Here is an 18,420-nt window from a genome sequence, read left to right as displayed (position 1 = left end):
CAAACTCAGTCTCTAAGATCTTAGCATTATATACAACATCGGTTACTTATTAGTGGTTTGGGAAGGCCAATTTAAAATTTTCTCATCTTACTGTATTGAAATTCATGGCCCTAATGTTTTCCACGTTGACTATATGAATGATGAAGAAAAGTCAATCATGTATTTCATTTCCAACTGGACAGAAAACAATATTTTAAAAGGTGTTTGGACTACTGACTTTTGATTTCTTCTAAGGCAAATGGATAGGTAATTTTTATTCCCTGATTAGGAGAAAAATGGTGGAAGAGGGCAGGGTTAAGAATTAAGATTTCAAGAGCATGAGAGGTAGATGGCCAACCAGAGTTCCTAAGGTTCGGTGCCTGTAACTGTTGCCGCCGCTTAAGCCTGCCAAAGCAGTGGTACGGCTGCTGCGCTCGTGTTTGCTCCCTCTAGAAACGTTCTTGCCAGTAGTGGCGGCAGCGGGACTCAATTACCCCCTTTTTTCACTCTCTCCAGAAGCTCCAGATGGCGTCTTCCGTGGGCAACGTGGCCGACAGCACAGAACCAACGAAACATATGCTTTCCTTCCAAGGGTTAGCTGAGTTGGCACATCGAGAATATCAGGCAGGAGATTTTGAGACAGCTGAGAGACACTGCATGCAGCTCTGGAGACAAGAGCCAGGCAATACTGGTGTACTTTTATTACTTTCATCTATACACTTCCAGTGTCGAAGGCTGGACAGATCTGCCCACTTTAGTACTCTGGCAATTAAACAGAACCCTCTTCTGGCAGAAGCCTATTCGAATTTGGGGAATGTGTACAAGGAAAGAGGGCAGTTGCAGGAAGCAACTGAGCATTACCGGCATGCATTGCATCTCAAACCAGATTTCATCGATGGTTATATTAACCTGGCAGCCGCATTGGTAGCAGCAGGCGACATGGAAGGGGCAGTACAAGCTTACGTCTCTGCTCTTCAGTACAATCCTTATTTGTACTGTGTTCGCAGTGACCTGGGGAACCTGCTCAAAGCCCTGGGTGGCTTAGAAGAAGCCAAGGCATGTTATTTGAAAGCAATTGAGACGCAACCGAACTTTGCAGTAGCTTGGAGTAATCTTGGCTGTGTTTTCAATGCACAAGGGGAGATTTGGCTTGCAATTCATCACTTTGAAAAGGCTGTCACCCTTGACCCCAATTTTCTGGATGCTTATATCAATTTAGGAAATGTCTTCAATGAGGCACGGATTTTTGACAGAGCTGTGGCAGCTTACCTTCGTGCCCTAAGCTTGAGTCCAAATCATGCAGTGGTACATGGCAACCTGGCTTGTGTATACCATGAGCAAGGCCTGATGGATCTGGCAATAGACACCTACAGGCGAGCTATTGAATTGCAACCACATTTCCCTGATGCTTACTGCAACCTAGGAAACGCTCTCAAAGAGAAGGGCAGTGTTGCTGAAGCAGAAGATTGTTATCACACAGCTCTCCGGCTGTGTCCCACCCATGCAGACTCTCTGAATAACCTAGCCAATATCAAAGGAGAACAGGGAAACAGTGAAGAGGCAGTTCGCTTGTATCGTAAAGCATTAGAGCTCTGCCCAGACTTTGCTGATGCCCATTCAAATTTAGCAAGTGTATTGAAGCAGCAGGGAAAACTGCATGAAGCTCTGATGCATTATAAGGAGGCTATTCGAATCAGTCCTACCTTTGCTGATGCCTACTGCAATATGGGAAACACCCTACGGGAGATGCAGGATGTTCAGGGAGCCTTGCAGTGTTATACTCATGCCATTCAGATCAGCCCTGCATTTGCGGATGCCCACAGCAATCTGGCTTCCATTCACCACGATTCAGGGAATATTCCAGAAGCAATTGCTTCTTATCGCACTGTTCTGAAGCTTCAACCTGACTTTCCTGACGCCTATTGTAATTTGGCTCATTGCCTGCAGGTTGTCTGTGATTGGACAGACTATGATGAGCGAATGAAGAAGTTGGTCAGCATTGTGGCTGACCAGTTGGAGAAGAATAGGTTGCCTTCTGTGCAGCCTCATCATAGTATGCTCTATCCTCTTTCTCATGGCTTCAGGAAGGCTATTGCTGAGAGGCATGGGAACCTCTGCTTGGCTAATATAAGTGTCCTTCATAAACCACCGTATGAACATCCAAAAGACTTGAAGCTCAGTGATGGTCGACTGCGTGTAGGATACGTGAGTTCTGACTTTGGGAATCATCCTACTTCTCATCTTATGCAGTCTATTCCAGGCATGCACAATCCTGATACATTTGAGATATTCTGTTATGCCCTGAGCCCACATGATGGCACAAACTTCCGAGCGAAGGTGATGGCAGAAGCCAATCATTTCATTGATCTTTCTCAGATTCCATGCAATGGGAAAGCAGCTGATTGCATCCATCAAGATGGTATACACATCCTTGTAAATCTGAATGGTTATACCAGGGGTGCTCGAAATGAACTCTTTGCTCTCAGGCCAGCTCCTATTCAGGCAATGTGGCTGGGGTACCCTGGGACTAGTGGCGCGCTTTTCATGGATTATATCATCACTGATCAGGAAACTTCACCTGCTGAAGTTGCTGAGCAGTATTCTGAGAAACTGGCTTATATGCCCCATACTTTCTTTATTGGTGACCATGCTAATATGTTCCCTCACCTGAAGAAAAAAGCCGTCATCGATTTTAAGTCCAATGGGCACATTTATGACAATCGGATTGTGCTGAATGGCATCGACCTCCAAGCATTTCTTGATAGTCTATCAGATGTGCAAATAGTCAAGATGAAATGTCCTGATGGAGAAGACAACGCAGACAGCAGTAATACAACTCTTAATATGCCTGTCATTCCTATGAATACTGTTGCAGAAGCAGTTATTGAAATGATTAACAGAGGACAAATTCAGATTACAATGAATGGATTCAATATTAGCAATGGACTGGCAACTACCCTGATCAACACTAAGGCTGCCACTGGAGAGGAGGTTCCCCGTACCATTATTGTAACCACACGTTCTCAGTACGGGTTACCGGAAGATGCCATTGTGTACTGTAACTTTAATCAGTTATACAAAATTGACCCATCTACTTTGCAGGTGTGGGCAAATATTCTGAAGCGTGTTCCCAATAGTGTACTGTGGCTGTTGCGTTTTCCAGCAGCAGGAGAAGCTAATATTCAACAGTACGCACAAAATATGGGCCTTCGCCCGAACCGTCTCATTTTTTCCCCTGTTGCTCCTAAAGAGGAACATGTTCGGAGAGGCCAGCTGGCTGATGTCTGCTTGGACACTCCACTCTGTAATGGACACACCACAGGGATGGACGTCCTTTGGGCAGGGACCCCCATGGTGACTATGCCAGGAGAGACTCTTGCTTCCCGAGTTGCAGCTTCCCAGCTCACTTGTTTAGGCTGTCTTGAGCTGATTGCTAAAAATAGACAAGAATATGAAGAGATAGCTGTGAAACTGGGAACTGATGTAGAATACCTGAAGAAAATTCGTGGCAAAGTCTGGAAGCAGAGAACATCTAGCCCTCTGTTCAACACCAAACAATACACGATGGAACTAGAGTGGCTCTATCTACAGATGTGGGAGCATTATGCAGCTGGCAACAAGCCTGATCACATGATTAAGCCTGTTGAAGTCCCTGAGTCGGCCTAAATAATGACTGTGTGCCCAGGAGAATTACCCCTGTAGCTGAGCCTCAGCCTTCTGGGGGAAAGGGAACTACTTTTTCAATATCATGTTGCAGATGGGTGACACACAATGATAAGAAATAGCACAGCCAGACTTGCTTCCTGCATGATCATGACAGGGAGAGACACAAGAGATGGGAAACTGCTGTTCCACAAGGAGATTCCATCGAATTTTGCCGCAGCCAGGTGTCTGGAAGGTCTGGAAGGTAAGTCTGGAAGGTCTGATCTCCCTTGGTCTTCCAGGGGATGGATAGTTAGTGTGGAAGGGAGATAGAGATTGCCCAGCCGTTTTGTGATTATCATGGGTGGATTGAGTCTTCTGAATTAATTTTTTTCTTTCTATTTTGGGTATTGGAGCTTTTAAAAATGTTTGGTTTCAGGTATTTTTTTTTTTTTTTTTTTTTTTTGCGGTATGCGGGCCTCTCACTGTTGTGGCCTCCCCCGTTGCGGAGCACAGGCTCCGGATGCGCAGGCCCAGCGGCCATGGCTCACGGGCCCAGCCGCTCCGCGGCATATGGGATCCTCCCAGACCGGGGCACGAACCCGTATCCCCTGCATCGGCAGGCGGACTCTCAACCACTGCGCCACCAGGGAGGCCCGGTTTCAGGTATTTTTATTCATGTGAAGTGTATATGATTCTCTTGAGATCAGGTGTTAAGCTGAAATATTCCTTGTTTTAGTTTCTGAACTCTACAGATAAATGGGGACTTTGCTGGTGTAGTCTTTTTCTAGGTTTTATAAACCGCTTGAGCCTGTGTCAGTCATTTTAGTGTCTGACATAACGTTTGGAACTCTCAGTGCTTTGTTGGTTTGTAGATGATGGCTTCAATTCTTTTTCTGGTCCGTTTCCTTCTTCCCTCCCCCCCACTTTAAAAATTCTCCTGTAACTTGGCTAACAAAAACCAAGTCTGATTCAAAACCTCCCAGAGTGTTTCTCTTAAACACATCATCTGGTGCCAAATGAAGATTCTTAGGAGTGCTTATTAATTATGAAGGGCACAGTTGTGGTACTGTGACTGATGATAATAATAATGGATTTTTGGCCTAGAGTTTTGTCCTATTTCACCAGTGTTTTACTGTTGACTGCCCCTCTATGCTGCTTCCAAAAGTGATAGTGTGTGATAAGATGTTTACTTTCATTTCTAAAGTTTGTTTTGTTTTAGGTGAGTCCTGTTCTTCCTTTTTCTTTCAGCAGAAATGAAATTCCAGGTAAGTATAAGTATTCAAATATTTGATCAGTAGTTCACAGTTATCTCCAGTACATTAAATAACTTTCATCAAAAAACATGTTATAGGTAAAAAGCTCTGAAGGACCAGCTATGTATATGATAATTATGTTTCAGGCCTTCTAGGGTATTATATATAATAACTTGTCTTCTGGTCGTGGTCTTGAAGTCTTTATGGATTCAGCCTCAGTAGTAGCGAACTGCACTGCTACTTGGTTTGGAGTACAAATTAGACTTTAACCCTCCTGGAGGTAGAGTTTTTGGTATTGAAAACCATAGGAATGAAATTATTGTATTTCAACAAAGGATCGAGGGCTTGAGGCTTAAACAAGCCAACATATGTGTGGGAAGCAGTCAGCCTTGAGAGCACCTTCGGACATGCCAGGCATGCCGCTGCTGCTCGAAGGGACTGTCCCTACTTGTTCCCCTCCTTGTTCCATTCCATGGGAGATAAATCACCAGGGCCCAGAAATCAGAAAGAAAGTAAAATGAGACAAGCAAAGCTGTCTCCCCCTGCACATGCAGGTTATTTTGGATGATTCTGGGTTTATGGGTTTTCTCCCAGGGAAGTTAACCTTGAGCCGAGACAGTCATTAGATAATGTAAACCACCGTCTGGCAACCTTCCCTTTTCTAGTCTATATAATCTGTACCTGTAGCATAATAAAACTTACCTTGCAACCATCAGTTGTCTTGGTCCTTCTGACCCCATTCGTCGGTGCTACTTCAGTTCCTTACCCCGTCCCTTCTGACCCTGGGCGGTGAAATCCTCTTTCTGAGGCTGGTCCATGGCAAGTGGCGCCCGAACAGGGACCTGAAGCGTGAAGGCAATTAAAAGGAAAAGAAAGTGCAGGTAAGAGAACCCTTATGCAAAATATGTGTGGCCACGAGTAAAAGTGAAACTAATAGAGGCATAAGGCAACAGTCAGAAGTAAAAGAAGATGGGGCAAAAGGGCTCCAAGGAGCGTGAATTATTTGCTCAGGTTTTACTTTCCATGCTTATAGCTCGGGGTAATAAATTTTCTACCTCACAGTTGACTGAATTTTGGCAGCATATCCATGATGTATCTCCCTGGTTTCCTGATGGCGGCTCTGTGACACAGAAATCTGGCAGAAAGTTGGAGAAGATTTAAAAAATTATTATGAGTCTCGAGGGCCTACTCATACTGCTGTTGTTACATTTAGTTTGTGGAATCTGATAAAAATATGTTTAGGTTCTTCTCATGATAGTGTTGATTTGAATGTAAAGTCAGAAAAACATAAGCCTCTGACAGAAGACAAGACTGTATTATCAGCTACTGTGTCGCCACTTCCTAAACCAAAAGAGCTAATTAATTTAAATATTTCAGATGAAGAGGAACATTTTGACTTAACTGATGAGGCTTTTAAACATAAAAGAGAGAGAGAAAAAAAAACATAAAAGAGAGAATCACCCTGAGGATGATTTTCTAATGGCTATGATAGATAAGTCAGTGAAAAAGCTGCAAATTAGTAAGGACTGTCTTCCTCAAAAATCTAAATCTGTAAAAATGCTCAGTCTCTTGCAACGTGCTGTATAAGCAGCAATAAAACGAGGAGAAGATCCTATTTTCTGTTGTCCTGTCATAGAAAGACCTGATCCTAATAATCCTCAACAGGCTATTAGGGAGCATCAGGCTCTTCCTTTTAAAGTTTTGAAAGATTTAAAATCTGCTTGTGCTCAGTATGGGCCCACTGCTCCTTTTACTACTGCTATGGTTGACACTATTGCAGGAGAAGCTCTTTCCCCCGCTGATTGGAAGTCTATTGCACGAGCTTGTTTAAATGGTGGAGATTATTTAATATGGAAGTTTGATTTTTATGAACGGGCTGCTGAACAAGCAGAAAACAATGCTACCCATGATATTCCAGTGGATTATCATACGCTGATTGGGGAAGGACCATATATTTCTTTACAAGATCAATTAACTTATACCTTTGTTGCTTATCCTCAAATAAATCATTTGGCATTACAAGCCTGGAGGAAATTACCTTCTACACACAAAACTGAGGATCTTTCAAAAATGAGACAGGGACCTGATGAACCATATGCTGATTTTGTAGATAGATTGTTACAGGCGGTGGGGAGACTCATTGTGGAGATAGATTGTTACAGGCGGTGGGGAGACTCATTGTGGATGGACTCTCTGGTACAATTGTAGTTAAGCAACTTGCTTTTGAAAATGCTAATAATGCATGTCAGGCTGCGATTCGACCTTGGAGAAAACGGGGAACACTGGAGGATTATATTCGCCTTTGTGCAGACCTTGGGCCTGCTTATATACAGGGTGCTGCTAGGGCTGCAGCATTAACTAAAGTGGGGTTTAAAAACAATCAAAAGAGAACAAAGACTAGTTTTCAATGCGGAAAGGCAGGTCATTTTGCTGGAGAATGTGGATCTTTTCATTGTAACCCTGCTCCTTCCTTCCCTACTCAAAAACCTCCAGATGGTCCGAAAATCCCTGGTTTATGCCCTAAATGCAATAGGGGAAAACGTTGGGCACGAGATTGTCGCTCAGTGGCCCACAGGGATGGGACACCACTGTCGGGAAACTCCTCCCGGGGCCTTCCCCGGCCCCAACAAATAGTAAGGGCAACGTCTGTGTATCCTCCTCAAACTATCAATCAGACATTAACCAAAAACAAAAACATACAATATCTTCGCTCTCCAGAGCAACAGCAGGAAGCACAGGACTGGACCTCAGTACCTCCGCCCGATATGTATTAACTCCTGCAATGGGTCCTCAGGCCCTCTCTATGGGCATCTATGGACCTTTACCCAAGGGTTTGATTGGACTATTATTGGGAAGAAGTAGTGTCGCCATGAAGGGTTTAACTATTATGCCAGGACTCATAGACTCTGACTACGAAGGAGAAATAAAAATCATGGCACCAACTATTAAAAATATAATAACGATTTCCCCTGGTGATAAAATTGCACAATTGCTACTTTTGCCCTTTGTACCTCATGGACAAATTTTACAACATCAAAAGAGAGAAACAAAGGCTTTTGGATCATCTAGTGCTGCCTACTGGATTCAGAAGATAGGGAAAGAATGTCCAGAAATGAAATGAGCCATGAATGGAAAGGTTTTTTCAGGTTGTTAGACACTGGAGCTGATGTCTCTGTTATGACGCAGATGCACTGGCCTAAACATTGGCCCGTTAGTCCTATTATTACAGAACTTCAAGGAATAGGACAGAGTTCTCCTATGCAAAGTAGTCAGTTATTATGGCAAGATAGTGAAGGCCATTCAGGATACTTCCAGCCTTATGTTTTGCCTGGGCTGCCTTTAAACCTCTTGGGCCAAGATATATTAAAGGAAATGGGAGTATTACTTTATAGTCCAAGTTCTCATGTCTCTAATATGGTGTTGGATCAAGGATTTCTTCCCACAAAAGGGCTGGGAACAAATCAAAAAGGAACTGTCTATCCTATTGATGTGAAAATAAAAAGTGATAGACAAGGTTTGGGTTTTTCTTAGGGGCCTTGGATTCTCCTCCACTCACTGCTGGTCCAATTACTTGGCTGAGTGATGACCCTGTATGGGTGGACCAATGGCCCCTCACAAAGGAGAAATTAGAAGCTGCAGAACAATTAGTACTGGAACAATTAGGGCATTTAGAAATTTGCAATAGTCCTTGGAATACTCCTATTTTTATTATCAAGAAAAAGTCTGGAAAATAGAGGTTATTACAGGGTCTAAGAGCTGTTAATAAAACTATGCTAATAATGGGAGCTCTTCAACTCGGCCTACCCTCTCCAACAGCCATACCACACAATTATCATCTTTTAGTTATAGATTTAAAGAGTGTTTTTTCACTATTCCTTTGTTTCCTGAAGATAGAAAACATTTTGCTTTTAGCTTGCCTTCCTTAAATTTTAAGGAACCCATGAGGAGATTTCAATGGAAAGGGCATGCCTCAGGGCATGGCAAATAGTCCTACATTATGCCAAATATATGTGGCTCAGGCCTTAACTCCTGTGAGAAAAAGGTTTCCAACGTTATATCTCATACATTATATGGATGATATACTTTTAGCCACTGATAATATTTCTTGATTAGAGACTGCTTCTCAATTTTTACAACAATCCTTACAATCATTTGGCCTGGTCATTGCCTCAGAAAAAATTCAAAGACAATCTCCATTTTTCTATTTGGGAAAATATATTGATAACTCTACCATTAGGCCTCAAAAACTGCAAATTCGAGTTGATAATTGAAAAACATTAAATGATTTTCAAAAATTACTTGGAGATATTAATTGGCTAAGGCCTTCCTTAGAACTTACTACTGCTCAGTTAGAGCCTTTATTTGATATTCTTAAAGGTGACTCAGATCCTTCTACTTCACGATCTATGACTCCAGAGGATTTCAAGCTTTCCAAATAGTTAATAGAGCTATCAGCTCTGCACAATTAACTCGAATACATACTCACCTGCCCATGTCTTTAGTTGTTTGTCCAACACCTCATGTGCCTACTGCCATCTTATGGCAAACTGTTGGAATTATTGAATGGATTCCTATGAAAACTCCATCCTCTAAAGTTATTAACCCTTATTATGAACTTATTATTAAGTTAATAATGCAAGGTAGAACTAGATGCTTACAACTTATAGGTATAGAACCTTCTCAAATTATTATCCCTTATTCAGTTAGTCAACAAAATTGGCTTTTTCAACATAGTAATGAATGGGGTCTTGTTCTTGCAGGATTTTCAGGTACCTTGGAATGCCACTAGCCTGCTGATAAATTGATCCAATTCAGCAAACTTAACTCTTATATCTTTCCTTCTATAATTAGGCAACAGCCTATTCCTCATGTACCTTTGGTTTTTACAGATGGTTCTTCTTCAGGAGTGGCTACTGTAATCGTTGACGATGGAACAAAACTCATTAAACAAACTTCCTTGACTTCAGCTCCACGTGTTGAACTGTATGCTGTCATTATGGCTTTTAAACATTTGCCTTCTATATCTTTTAATTTGTTTTCTGATAGTAAAGATCTTATTAGCTTATTATTTCTTCTGGAGACTGCAACCAGAGGATATACTAATGACCCTGAATTATCATCCTCTTTTCGTTTACTTCAACAGCTTATTCATTCCCACGATGGTCCTGTTGCAGCTCTGCATATCGTGCTCATTCTAACTTGTCTGGTCCATTGTCTAAAATGAATGCGACTGCAGATGTTTTAACTCGATCTAAACGTGATCTTTATCCTGTGCATTTTCCTCCTCAAAATAAAGTTAAAGTTACTCTTCCTCCTCAATCTCTTTTCCCTAAAGCAGGACATATCCCAATTTACCGTCCTCCTCCTTTCCGTTCGTCATGCTGTCAAGAATGGCTAAGGTATTGCATTCATTATCTTCATACTGTTGGTACTCATGGTCCACGTCCTGGACACCCTCATATTATGGTAAGTTATGATCAAACTGCTTCACAAGCAGCACAGCAATCGCATGCTTTACACCATCAGTCGGCGGCTACATTACACAAACAATTTTCCCTTCCTCGTGGAGCCGCCCGACAAATTGTTAAGCAATGCCCACAGTGCTTACCTCACCTTCCTGTTCCACATTATGGTGTTAATCCTCGTGGATTATTACCTAGTCATTTATGGCAAATGGATGTTACTCATATCCCGTCTTTTGGGAAATTACAGTTTGTTCATGTCACTATTGATACTTATTCTGGTTTCCTCTGTGCTACAGCACAGACCCGAGAAGCTACTAAACATGTTATCACTCATTTATTACACTGTTTTGCTTTCATGAACCTTCCCAAAATTATTAAAACAGATAATGGGCCCACTCACACCAGTGTTGCTTTTGCAACATTTTGTAATTCATTACAAATTACCAATATTACAGGCATTCCATGTAACCCTCAAGGACAAGGTATTATACAACGTGCAAATAGACCTTTAAAGCTAACTATTGAAAAAATAAAAATGGGGGAATTATATAGAACAACACTACATAACCTTATAAATCATGCTCTGTTTATTTTAAATTTTCTCACTGTTGACAGGGGAAAGGTTGGTGGCTGAGCCAAGATTGGCCTCTCAATCTCTGGAGGTCCTCGGGAAAGATCCGCTAACCAGCACTTGGCGTTGTCCTGATCCTGTGTTGATTTGGGGACGTGGTCACGTGTGTATATTTCCCAGATCAGCTCCTGGACCTCTCTGGCTTCCTGAGCGCTTGCTTAGTCAAGCAAATAGATGGCTCGCCACAGCTCACAACTAGTTCAGAAGATGAAGAAGCTCTGCATCTCTCCTAAAAATTTGACAGTGTTGATTCAGCAAAAGAAGAAGAAGAGGAGACCACTTGCCAGGACGACTCAAAGGAGTGATGTTCCAACTTGGGGACAAATTAAACAATTGGTTTCACGAGCTCAAGAGTTAGTGAAACAACAGAATAATCCTGTTACACCTGTGACTTTATTTTTGGCTATGTTGGCAACCATTTCATGTGTTCCCTCTGTTAATGCAGCAACTTACTGGGCCTATGTACCTGATCCTCCACTATTAAAACCCATATCTTGGTCTGAAGCAGAGTTTCCTGTATTTTACAATGATACTGTTTATGGGCCTCTTATTGGGAATATAAAACAAATCAATATGTCTGTAAATTATACTAACTGGTTTAGTACCTATCCTGTCCGTCTTAGCCCATTGAATCTGGAAACTGGATGTGTAAAGGCTATTAGTTATGAGCATACAGATGTTTATGAGGGAACGGATCAATCAATTAGTTTGTCAGGCTCTCCAGGCATCCTTCGTTTTACAGGAACCAACATTACTCTTACATGCCCGGCTACCAGCCGACGAGAGGATCTTAAGGATACCATCATTTGCTATAAAAATGGGCAACCTATTAATATTAGAGGTCGAATCTCATACGCCTCACCGCTTAGGGATTCTGCTATTACTGTAGCCAAGGTTACAGGTGAGGATTCAGGAAATTATTTGTGTATGAAGCGTTTACTTGGAGGACAAGGGATACTTATGGCTGGACATATGGTTACTAAAGAGAAAATCAAAAAATCAATTTCCTCCTTTTATGACCATTAACTTTCCTGGATCCAATTTTGAATGTTGCAATGCATCTTGGAATAATAACCAAATATGGTGTACTATAGATTATACCAAGGGGTAAATTCTTATCTCTTCTATTCCCGTCATAGATAGGTTTATTGCATTTCAAAAGAACTGGGATATATGGAAACTAGCTCTAACTTATTCCAATACACCTGTTATAACTTGTGTTGCTCCTCCATATACACTTTTTTTTTTTTTTTTTTTGTGGTACGCGGGCCTCTCACTGCCGCGGCCTCTCCCGCTGCGGTGCACAGGCTCCGGACGCGCAGGCTCAGAGGCTATGGCTCACGGGCCCAGCCGCTCCGCGGCACGCGGGATCCTCCCAGACCGGGGCACGAACCCATGTCCCCTACATCGGCAGGTGGACTCCCAACCACTGCGCCACCAGGGAAGCCCCATATACACTTTTGATTGGTTCTATTAACATTGGTAATTCTTCCAAAGGAGGATATACTATTAGCTGTGTTCATTGTATTTTTACAGTTGTATGTTCCCTTCTGCAGGGACACAATCTGTGCTTATACTAAAGTAACCCATATATGTTATGGCGCCTGTACATCTGAGAGAACCTTGGTATGAAGATACTGGAGTACAGGCATGGGTGGAACTCTCTAAAGCCTTGCAGAGAAGGAGACGCTTTATTGGGTGGCTAATAGTAAGTTGACTTGCCTTGGCTGCTCTGTCTGCTACCGCGGCTACTGCCCATCTTGCTCTTTCACAGAGTATTAATCATGCTCACTTTGCTGATCAATTATCTCAAAATACCAGTCTTGCTTTATCTTTACAAAGTCACATAGATTTACAGATGAATAACAAGTTAGATGAATTTAAAAACTCAATTTGGGGGATTGGAGATCAGATGGCAGCATTAAAATTGAGGATGCGTTTAGCTTGTCATGAAAAGTATACATGGATTTGTGTTACTCCTTACAAGTACAATGACTGTATTTGGGAATGGGAAAAAGTAAAAATGCATCTGCTGAGTGTTTGGTCAGATAATAATATTAGTCTTGATCTTAAGAAATTAAATGCTGAAATTCAGGATATACAAAATGCACATCTTGATGATATTTGGCAAGAAGATGTAATTAAAACTTTACTGGACCATTTAAAGTGGTTAAACCCTCAGTCGTGGATTACTGGAGGGTTGTCAGGATTTATTACCCTGGCCATAATTTGCCTATTTTTGATAATAATCTTCTCATGTCTGTTTCGTATCCTCATGAAACAATATACTACTCTCGGCACTACGCTTCATGGAATTATTTTGCAGCAAAAATTAAAAAATAAAAAAAGGGGAACTGAGGGAAACAGTCAGCCTTGAGATCAGGGTATGGACATGCCAGGCATGCCGCCGCTGCTCGAAGGGACTGTCCCTACTTGTTCCCCTCCTTGTTCCATTCCATGGGAGATAAATCACCAGGGCCCAGAAATCAGAAAGAATGTAAAATGAGACAAGCAAAGCTGTCTCCCCCCTGCACATGCAGGTTATTTTGGATGATTCTGGGCTTATGGGTTTTCTCCCAGGGAAGTAAACCTTGAGCCGAGACAGTCTATAGATAATGTAAACCACCGTCTGGCAACCTTCCATTTCTAGTCTCTATAATCTGCAACCGTAGCATAATAAAACTTGCCTTGCAACCATCAGTTGTCTTGGTCCTTCTGACCGCATTCGTCGGTGCTACTTCGGTTCCTTACCCCGTCCCTTCTGACCCTGGGCGGTGAAGTCCTCTTTCTCCGGCTGCTCCGCGGCACATCGGAATAGACGTTTGTGTCTTGCTGTCCTGCACACGTGCCGTCTAGTGACAGGTATTGTGTCTGCTGGTGGTGGTGTACATTCTGTCTTTCCGAGCGCTGAGGCAGGGCACCTGTTCTGTAGTTGCAGCTGATGCCTGAAGGTATCCTAGCTGACAAATTATTGATGAATGAGAACTTGAATTTCTAAAGATTAGTACTGTTAACCAGAATCTGAGCAAGGAGTCTCAAATGTAATTCTTAGCCAGAATTACATGTTAATGAACCATTAAACAGTGTAAATCGAGGAACATCAGTGTAGGGATTTCTTTTCATTTATTTTTTACCTGTTTGAAATATCAGTTAAAGATTGGCAGCTTGGTTGCAGACGAATGGTCGTTTGAAGTTCACCAAACTACTTAATGTGGAATAGGATAACAGACTTCCAACGCCCTCAAGGCTGTGACCTTGCAGCCATTTTACACAGCACGTCATCATCCTATAGGGATGAACCTTTCCCTGGCCCGAAAAGTAGCCGCTCTGTTGAAGCTTTGCTTATTGGAACAGGCTTTTGTTTCCAGGTTACATGTCTGTGGAAGACTTAATTCTGAATAGAGATAGAGATATTACTGGAAACTAATTGTTTTTCTGTTATACTCTGCTTTATCAAAAAAGTAAAACATTTAAATTGTGCTACAAAAATTCAGATGTTGTCTTGCGATCTTTAAACAATAAATGAATGATTTGCCCTTAAAAAAAAGAATTAAGCAGTTAAACTGTTGGTCCCACATCAGACAAATCATCCTTATACCTCCTGTCAATATTGTTAACAGAGACTGTTATTTTATGAATCCTTATGATCCCGTGATTCTTTCTTTCACGTTTCAGGACACAGCAGGTGAGAGAGTGGATTTGTTAAACTGGGTGGGTTTATCCTTCTTTTATGCGTTCATTCAATTTTATGTTCATTTACTTACTATACACATATGGCAATAGAAGCTGCTAAAGCAATCATTGCTATTGTGCAAAACAACAAGGCACAGAAGCAGATGTCTTATTTCCGAGATTTCTCCCCCCTGGATTATTGTGATTAAAGATACTTTCCCGCAATTTCCTGGAGAGGACAAGGGGCTACTCGCTGGAGGTTTTTTAATGACTTGGAGAAAGGCTCAAATATGCCCCCATTATGGTAATCCACCCCAGGGGCAAACCACACAAGAATATTATGAAGTTATTTTATTTTTCTATCCTTGCAAAGGTAATACTCAGCTCATTAGAATATGAAAACCATACTGTCAAATTTCAGAATGACATGGATGAAGAAAACCACCAAAGTGGCATCATATCATGTGTGTTATAGTTGTATTGACTCTATTAACTATGTTGTGTTAACAATGTATTGTGTAACTATATATTGAAAAGGCAAAATGCTGTACCTTATTTCAGAGAAAATAATTATGTTGGCAAACCCCAAATTGTACATTGTAGAAGGGTCCTAGGAAAAGAAGATTTAATTCATAGTGGACAAGAGGTTAGCTTCTGTTTTCAGCCATGTGCTATTTCAAGAATTAAACATCATGAATAATACAGGATATAAGAGGACTAGTCTAAAGACGGAAAAGCACATTTTGATTAGGAAAGAGAATTTAAGGCTTAAGTCTTTATTTTTTTTTAAGGAAAACTGCCTTATTACTATGAGATAAGAAAATTGTTTCCTTCTTTTCTTCCTTGCTTTCTTCTTCTTCTTCTTTTCTTTAACCTTTTTTACTTTGGATATTTGGATATTTGACCTCTAAGCTGAGATGACTGGAAATGCCTCCTCTGGGCACTACATGCTGACATCTCCTGATAAGAGGGAAGCTGCAAAGTGGAAGAATTGAAGGTCAGTATGTTGATACTGGTCTCAAGCACATTGATGTACATTTGTGTATTGCGGAAGGGGAGTGAAGCTTGAGAGTGGGCCAGTGGAGAGGGGTAAATATTTTGTGATGCTGTCTACCTATGGCTGATAAAGTTTACAGCTGCATTAGGAGGACAAGCATTACCATTCGCATGAAAAGTAGGGCAGACGTCAGTTGCAAAAGCTTCTAGCCATACACATAGGGAAATACATAAATGATACACCTTATTGCATTCACCCATTCACCCTCCCCTGTTCACGCTAATTGGAAATTTCTATCCATTTCAGAGAAGTAACACAACTATCAATCATTTTCCCTGGCACGAATCTTCCAGGAGGAAGAAAATGGAACACGCCTAGCAGCAGAGCTCACGCACTAGCCCATGTGTCTTAGATTTAATATCTGATCACTAGCTGGATTGAAGCCAAGAGGTGGTTCACAAAGTTGCTGCATATTAGAATCACCTGGGGAACTCTGAGACCTCCCCGTGCCCAGGCTCCTCCCTAGACCTACTGAATCAAAATCTCTGGGGCTGGGACCCAGACACCAAAGTTTCTCTTAAAAGCTCTTTAGGGGAAGGGATATGGGAACAGATGTATATGTATAACTGATTCAGTTTGTTATAAAGCAGAAACTAATTTAAAAATATATTTAATACTTAAAAAAAAAAAAAGCTCTTTAGGTAATTCATACGAGCAGCAAAGCTTGAGAACCAGCCCAATAACGGGAACAAACGTATTTCACACAGATAAAGTGGGGCAATTCATATGTTAAAAGAACATGAATATATATATATATTTCTTTTTTTCTCTTTATTCTGTTTGTGTTTCAAATAGGCATTTTTTTTTTCCTTCTGCAAAAAGCGTTATTGTTTCCATTTGGTCCAAGGCTTGGGAGAAGGCTCCAGGGCGGTTACAAAGCTGCCTAGTGGCTGCAGAGCTGGGCTTCAGGCAGAAGCTCTGACGCCAGAGGGGCTCCTCAGAGGCCGCTGGACTTCAGAGACTCCTGTTTGTGCTCGAGCATGAGCCTTTCGAAAAGATACTCGCCCAGCACAGCCTGCGGACCAGCCAGCCTGCGGAGGTTGGTCAGGTGGTTGCCCATCTTCTTGATGAGTTTCAGCTGCTCGTCCAGGAAGCGGCTCTCCAGGAAGTCACAGAGGTGGGAGTCTGTGCGGGCAGGCCCCAGGGCACGCAGATCCGATAGTGCCTGGTTCAGGTTCTTCTCCCTAAGAATGGCGGCTTGCACAGTGTCCTGGGTTTTACCCCACTCATCTTGAGAAGGCTTCCGCGCATCCTGGAAGAGGGCGCGGCCGCAGCACTTGTTTTGCATTTTCAAGAGTCGCTGGGCGCCCTCACACTTCTCTTCAGCCAGTTGGCGAAAACTGTGGCCCCCATTGTCCAGAGTCCCACTGTTGCTGTGGAAATAGAAGCTTAGAGAGAGGTAAGTGTCCACAGATGCATGTTGAACAGGCGGTGGATGGCGGCCTCCACCTCGATGGAATAATTCTGACGAACCTGGGAACTCGTGGTTGATCAGTGTTAAGGAGCTAAGCTCCAAAAACGGTGTTGGCCTGTCCTGGAGGCTGAGGATAGCTGAGTGGCTGATTCCAAAGGTTGCGGCAGGAAGAAATGTTGGAGGGTGGTCGGGGGCTGGAGCAAGGAGCGTCCCTGGGTCTGTTCATTCCAAACACCGTTGAAGCCAAAGACAGATCTGCAGGACTGCCGAGTGCACTGCCTCAAATAGGCTTTGATATAAATGAACAAGAAGTCCAAGCAAGGACAGAACTTACCCTTCCCCCCACCAAAATAGCTGGTGATACTAGAATCTAGATCTGGGAAGGGATTCTTCCATTACTTTAACATTCCAAGCCACTAGAGCAGTGGTTCTCAAAGTATGGTCACCTTGTAAGCAAGCAGTACCCTATGGGGCCTTCCTAGGACAGACCCATCCCCCATAGCCTCTGCTGTAGTTCCTCTCTGAAGTCCTCAGATAATAGTATCTCAGGCATATTTCTTGAGTTTTCAGATGCTAAAAACCACCACCCAATGGAAGAAATTAACTCTTTGATGATCATGAGCACACAGCCCCCAGACCTTCTGGCACCTAAGGATGGATAATGTTACCTGCCCTGTGGCCTCAACATCAGCCAGTCAGATGATTGTGCACGAGCTGATCACATTCCCTGGGACGTCCCTCCCTCACGTGGCCTTTAAAAATGCTTTGCTGAAATCCTTTGGAGATTTCAGGGTTTTTGGAACACGAGCCACCCCTCTCCTTGCTCGATCCTGCAATAAACCTTTCTCTGCTCCAGACTGCAACCTTTCGGTTTGTTTGGCCCCACTGTGCTTCAGACACACGAACGTGCATTTGGTAACAACCTGACCAGCTTTACCAGCGTCCCCTGATAATGTGTCAGATATTCAAGTTTTAGGGCCCTGTCCCAGCCCTATGGAATCAGCAACTCTAGTGGGGCTCAGTGATCTCTGTTATAACTGGCCCTCCAGATGATTTTTATTCACCTTAAAGTTTGAAAATATCTGCATTGGCAGCTGCCAAAGTGTCCACCAGCAGGTGAAGGGGAGAGACGCCTGGAAAAGATAGGGAGTAGCCAAGGCAAGTAGAGCAGCATTTGCCGTGGTGGTAATGGAGAATGCCTTTTCTCCACTGGTTGGCACAGACGAGTATCTGGGGGCAGTGGCAGGGTTATTTAGGATGCTTTACATTTCAATGTAGAGTGACCTCTGTCCTGGTTTGCCAGG

The 18,420-nt window shown here is 42.6% G+C and overlaps 1 protein-coding gene across 1 annotated transcript; it reads left to right on the top strand.

Annotated features, from left to right (window-relative positions):
* Window positions 1-337: 337 nt before the first annotated feature.
* Window positions 338-3,674, top strand: LOC309807803 (UDP-N-acetylglucosamine--peptide N-acetylglucosaminyltransferase 110 kDa subunit-like). The gene has a single exon (XM_082627749.1). The coding sequence runs from the start codon at window positions 505-507 to the stop codon at window positions 3,643-3,645; it is 3,141 nt and encodes a 1,046-aa protein (XP_082483875.1). The 5' UTR covers window positions 338-504; the 3' UTR covers window positions 3,646-3,674.
* Window positions 3,675-18,420: the final 14,746 nt, after the last annotated feature.

The sequence above is a fragment of the Mesoplodon mirus genome, assembly GCF_964341445.2.
Source record: "Mesoplodon mirus genome assembly, chromosome: 7".
NCBI lineage: Eukaryota > Metazoa > Chordata > Mammalia > Artiodactyla > Ziphiidae > Mesoplodon > Mesoplodon mirus.
This window is presented reverse-complemented; position numbering and strand designations above follow the sequence as displayed.

What these genes read in the sequence shown, in the direction of transcription:
- LOC309807803 (XM_082627749.1), top strand. Translation starts at nt 505, where the DNA reads ATGGCGTCTTCCGTGGGCAACGTGGCCGACAGCACAGAACCAACGAAA.